Genomic DNA, 3,743 nt, shown 5'->3' on the forward strand with positions numbered 1-3,743 from the left:
AAATCTTCGTACAGTCAACAATAGTATATCATCTCTCTAGTTTTCAGATAGAAGGATCAATAATCAAAATCAGATCAAATAAATCAAAATAACTATAAAAAATTAAATTAATCAAATTAAATTTCTAAATTAAATCAGTTCAATCAATTATCTCAGTTTAATTGAGAGTTTACTCACCATGGCGATAGACAAACAAAAAGAGATCAGAATTCGTTAGTGCTATCTAAGTTGTAATTTATTCTTCAAGTAACAATATCAAATATACACCTTGTTAGTTGATCTAATATAATAGTGTATAATGGGTAGCAATTAGATTTTTAATGATGAATTGAATAAAATGTTAATAGATACTATATTTTAATTCCAAATTTAATTGTTTAAAACTATAAATGAACACTAGCTATGGTGATTAGTAACAAAGATCCAATTTATTTCCCAAGGTTTAATTTATGAAAAAGAACTTAGTACTAGGAAGACCATCAAAGGAGATAAAAATTAATTATATATATACATGAAAGTAGTAAGAGTTTCCTTGCTGATCTGGAGGATATCTAAATGTCTGACTTTCTGATCTTTAATTTTTTTTAAAAAAACAAATTAAGTGAATCACCACATATTGTTCAAAGACAATGCACACCACACGTAACCCTAACTGTATTAATTTCCACACGTGATTTATGAAGGAGTATTGGCACTTCATGCGCTCTATATAAATAGCCTATAATGATCTCACCTCGTCCTGCAAAATCTTATACATATGTGCTTATATTTGTGTATGTGATTATTGATTAAGATATCAAATAATCTGGTGCAGTTAATATTGCTATGAATACAATGGCTAGCCTTGTTGTTCCATGCCATATTCCTCATACGACCATCGTTAACAACTCCTTTGCATGCGCCTTCCCCGCCAAAAGCCCTTCTTTCATAATTAGGCGACGTCGATGTTCCAAGATCGCATGCAAATCTAGCGATGACGTGCATGAGCCCACGCTCGACCGTCGCGACGTCCTCCTCGGCCTCTGCGGCGCCGCCGCCGCCGTCGGCGGACTTGGGGTCGGTAGCAAACCGGCCTTCGGCAGCCCGATCACGGCGCCGGATCTCTCCAAGTGCGGGCCCGCCGACTTGCCCAACGGCGTCCCTGTCGTCAACTGCTGCCCTCCATACTCCAGCACCATAAGGGACTTCAAGCTCCCGCCGCAGTCGTCGCCCCTCCGCGTCCGCCCCGCCGCCCACCTGGTCGACGCCAACTACCTGGACAAGTACACCAAGGCCGTCGAGCTCATGAGGGCGCTGCCGGCAGACGACCCGCGCAACTTCACGCAGCAGGCGAACATCCACTGCGCGTACTGCGACGGCGCCTACGAGCAGATCGGCTTCCCCGACCTGGAGATCCAAGTCCATAACTCGTGGCTCTTCTTTCCGTGGCACCGCTTCTACCTCTACTTCCACGAGAGGATCCTTGGTATATATATACTCCTATATATTTATTCGATGATTAATCTTCTCGATTAAGTCTCATAGATTTCATACTGTTTTCGATTCGATTCGATTTGATTCGATTCGCAGGGAAACTGATCGGCGACGAGACCTTCGCGCTTCCCTTCTGGAACTGGGACGCGCCAGGTGGCATCCAGATGCCCTCCATCTACACTAAAAAGTCTTCCTCCCTCTACGACAAGTTACGGGACGCCAGGCACCAGCCCCCAGCCCTCGTCGACCTCGACTTCAACGGGGTCGACCCTGGCTTGCCCTACCCGCAGCAAGTCGACCACAACCTCAAGATCATGTACCGCCAGGTGGTCTCCGGAGGAAAGACGCCGTTGCTGTTCATGGGCTCGCCGTACCGCGCAGGCGACGAGCCCAACCCTGGCTCCGGCTCACTGGAGAACATCCCGCACGGTCCGTTGCACCTATGGACCGGCGACTCGACGCAGCCGAACGGGGAGGACATGGGCAATTTCTACGCGGCGGCGCGGGACCCCATCTTCTTCGCGCACCACGGCAACGTCGACCGCGTGTGGTATCTATGGAAAAAGCTCGGCGGCCGGCACCGCGACTTCGACGACAAGGACTGGCTCAACGCCAGCTTCCTCTTCTACGACGAGAACGCGGACCTGGTCCGCGTCACGGTGAAGGACTGCCTGGAGACGGAGCGGCTGCGGTACACGTACCAGGCCGTGGAGATCCCGTGGCTGAAGTCGCGGCCGACGCCGGCGAAGAGAGCTGCCGCAGGGACTCAGAGGCTGGGGAGACCGAGCGCTTCTACCGCGGAGGCAGCGAGGTTCCCGGTGGTGCTTAATTCGCCGGTGAGCTTCACGGTGAAGCGGCCGAAATTATCTAGGAGCGGCGCGGAGAAGGAGGCGGAGGAGGAGGTGCTGGTGGTGGAGGGCATCGAGTACGACCGCGACTTCTTCATCAAGTTCGACGTGTTCGTGAACGCCCTCGAAGGGACGGAAGGGCTGACTCCCGGCGAGAGTGAGTTCGCCGGAAGCTTCGTGAACGTGCCTCACAAACACAAGCACCGGAAGAAAGAGAAAAAGCTGAAGACGGGGCTTCGCCTCGGGATCACGGACCTGCTGGAAGACATCGGAGCTGAGGGCGACGAGAGCGTACTGGTGACGATCGTACCGAGAGCCGGGAAGGGGAAGGCGTCGGTGGCCGGCATCAAAATTGACTTCTCAAAGTGAAAAACCATCCACCACAACACGCAATCAATTAGTCAATGCATTTGCCTCATTGTGTGTGTATACATATATTTCGTATATATATATATATATATATATATATATATATAAAAGCTCATATAATCGCCGAAATCGCCGATAATATTATCAATAAAAATTGTTGCATCATTTTCCTTAATATATTATAATCAGCCTTCTATTCTCCAACTAAACGATGATTAATTTGTATGAAATATGATATATAATCGTTCTTTTTGGGGGGTCTCACAAAATTTTCCAATAAAATCTGAGTACCAAATGAGAAGAGCTAGCAGATAAAGACAAAAAGTCATTTGCTAAAGTTTTGATTTCTCAGCATCATAACTTAGCTTTCATTGTACACGAAAGTTAAGGTTTCATAGTGTGAAACTCACTGCATTCCGTATCGTAAGCAGTAAGAAACAGCCTCACCTACAGATAGAGCCAAGACAAAAAAGAAATAAATTTATAGCTTTTAATTACTTTTCCTGTTATGAATTAACAATAACGATTTAGAAAGCAGAGAAACTTGACTATTGTACGAGCCGCATGCGTTGCCATTGGCTCAGTGAGCCAAAGTCGCGCCTAGCTCGTAGTAGAATTAACAAGCGATTGAAAGTTCACTGGAAAAGGCAGACACGACTACTCCCTCGACTAGCCAACTTGCGTTCATCATGTGGGTTTTCCAGATTTCGTTTTTTTTTTATTCAAAATGCAACTAGCTACATGTCAACGTCTGACTTAATCATCGCCGTCGCATTCGAAGGCGACTTATGTGCTCATCAACTACGAATCGCACTGCAAATGTCCAAGTCGCTAGACAGGTTGACATTGGTAATTGCCGGGACTAATTAAGAGATGGCTCGAGTCGGATCGAAAGGGGAGAGGCGGATAGGCGACACCTCATAAAATTTTAAAATTTCACAAATATTAAACAAATTAAGTGAATGTTAGTGTGTATTCGTCCATGCCAAATGTTTCAGTATATATAGGTTTAGAGACTTTGATCTCCCTAAACTTAAGAAATCCATTAAAAAT

At 46.1% G+C, this 3,743-nt stretch overlaps 1 protein-coding gene across 1 annotated transcript; it reads left to right on the plus strand.

Annotated features, from left to right (window-relative positions):
- The first annotated feature begins 706 nt into the window (after positions 1-706).
- LOC122021926 (polyphenol oxidase, chloroplastic-like) lies at positions 707-2,865 on the plus strand. Its single transcript, XM_042580107.1, has 2 exons — positions 707-1,465; positions 1,570-2,865. The coding sequence occupies exons 1-2, from the start codon at positions 826-828 to the stop codon at positions 2,688-2,690; spliced, it is 1,761 nt and encodes a 586-aa protein (XP_042436041.1). The 5' UTR covers positions 707-825; the 3' UTR covers positions 2,691-2,865.
- The last annotated feature ends 878 nt before the right edge of the window (positions 2,866-3,743 follow it).

Source organism: Zingiber officinale, chromosome 9A (genome assembly GCF_018446385.1).
Source record: "Zingiber officinale cultivar Zhangliang chromosome 9A, Zo_v1.1, whole genome shotgun sequence".
In the NCBI taxonomy this organism is placed as follows: Eukaryota; Viridiplantae; Streptophyta; class Magnoliopsida; order Zingiberales; family Zingiberaceae; genus Zingiber; species Zingiber officinale.

Coding starts and splice junctions, on each gene's coding strand:
- LOC122021926 (XM_042580107.1), top strand. CDS start 826: ATGAATACAATGGCTAGCCTTGTTGTTCCATGCCATATTCCTCATACG. Junction 1,466..1,569: donor CTTCCACGAGAGGATCCTTG/GTATATATATAC, acceptor TTCGATTCGCAG/GGAAACTGATCGGCGACGAG.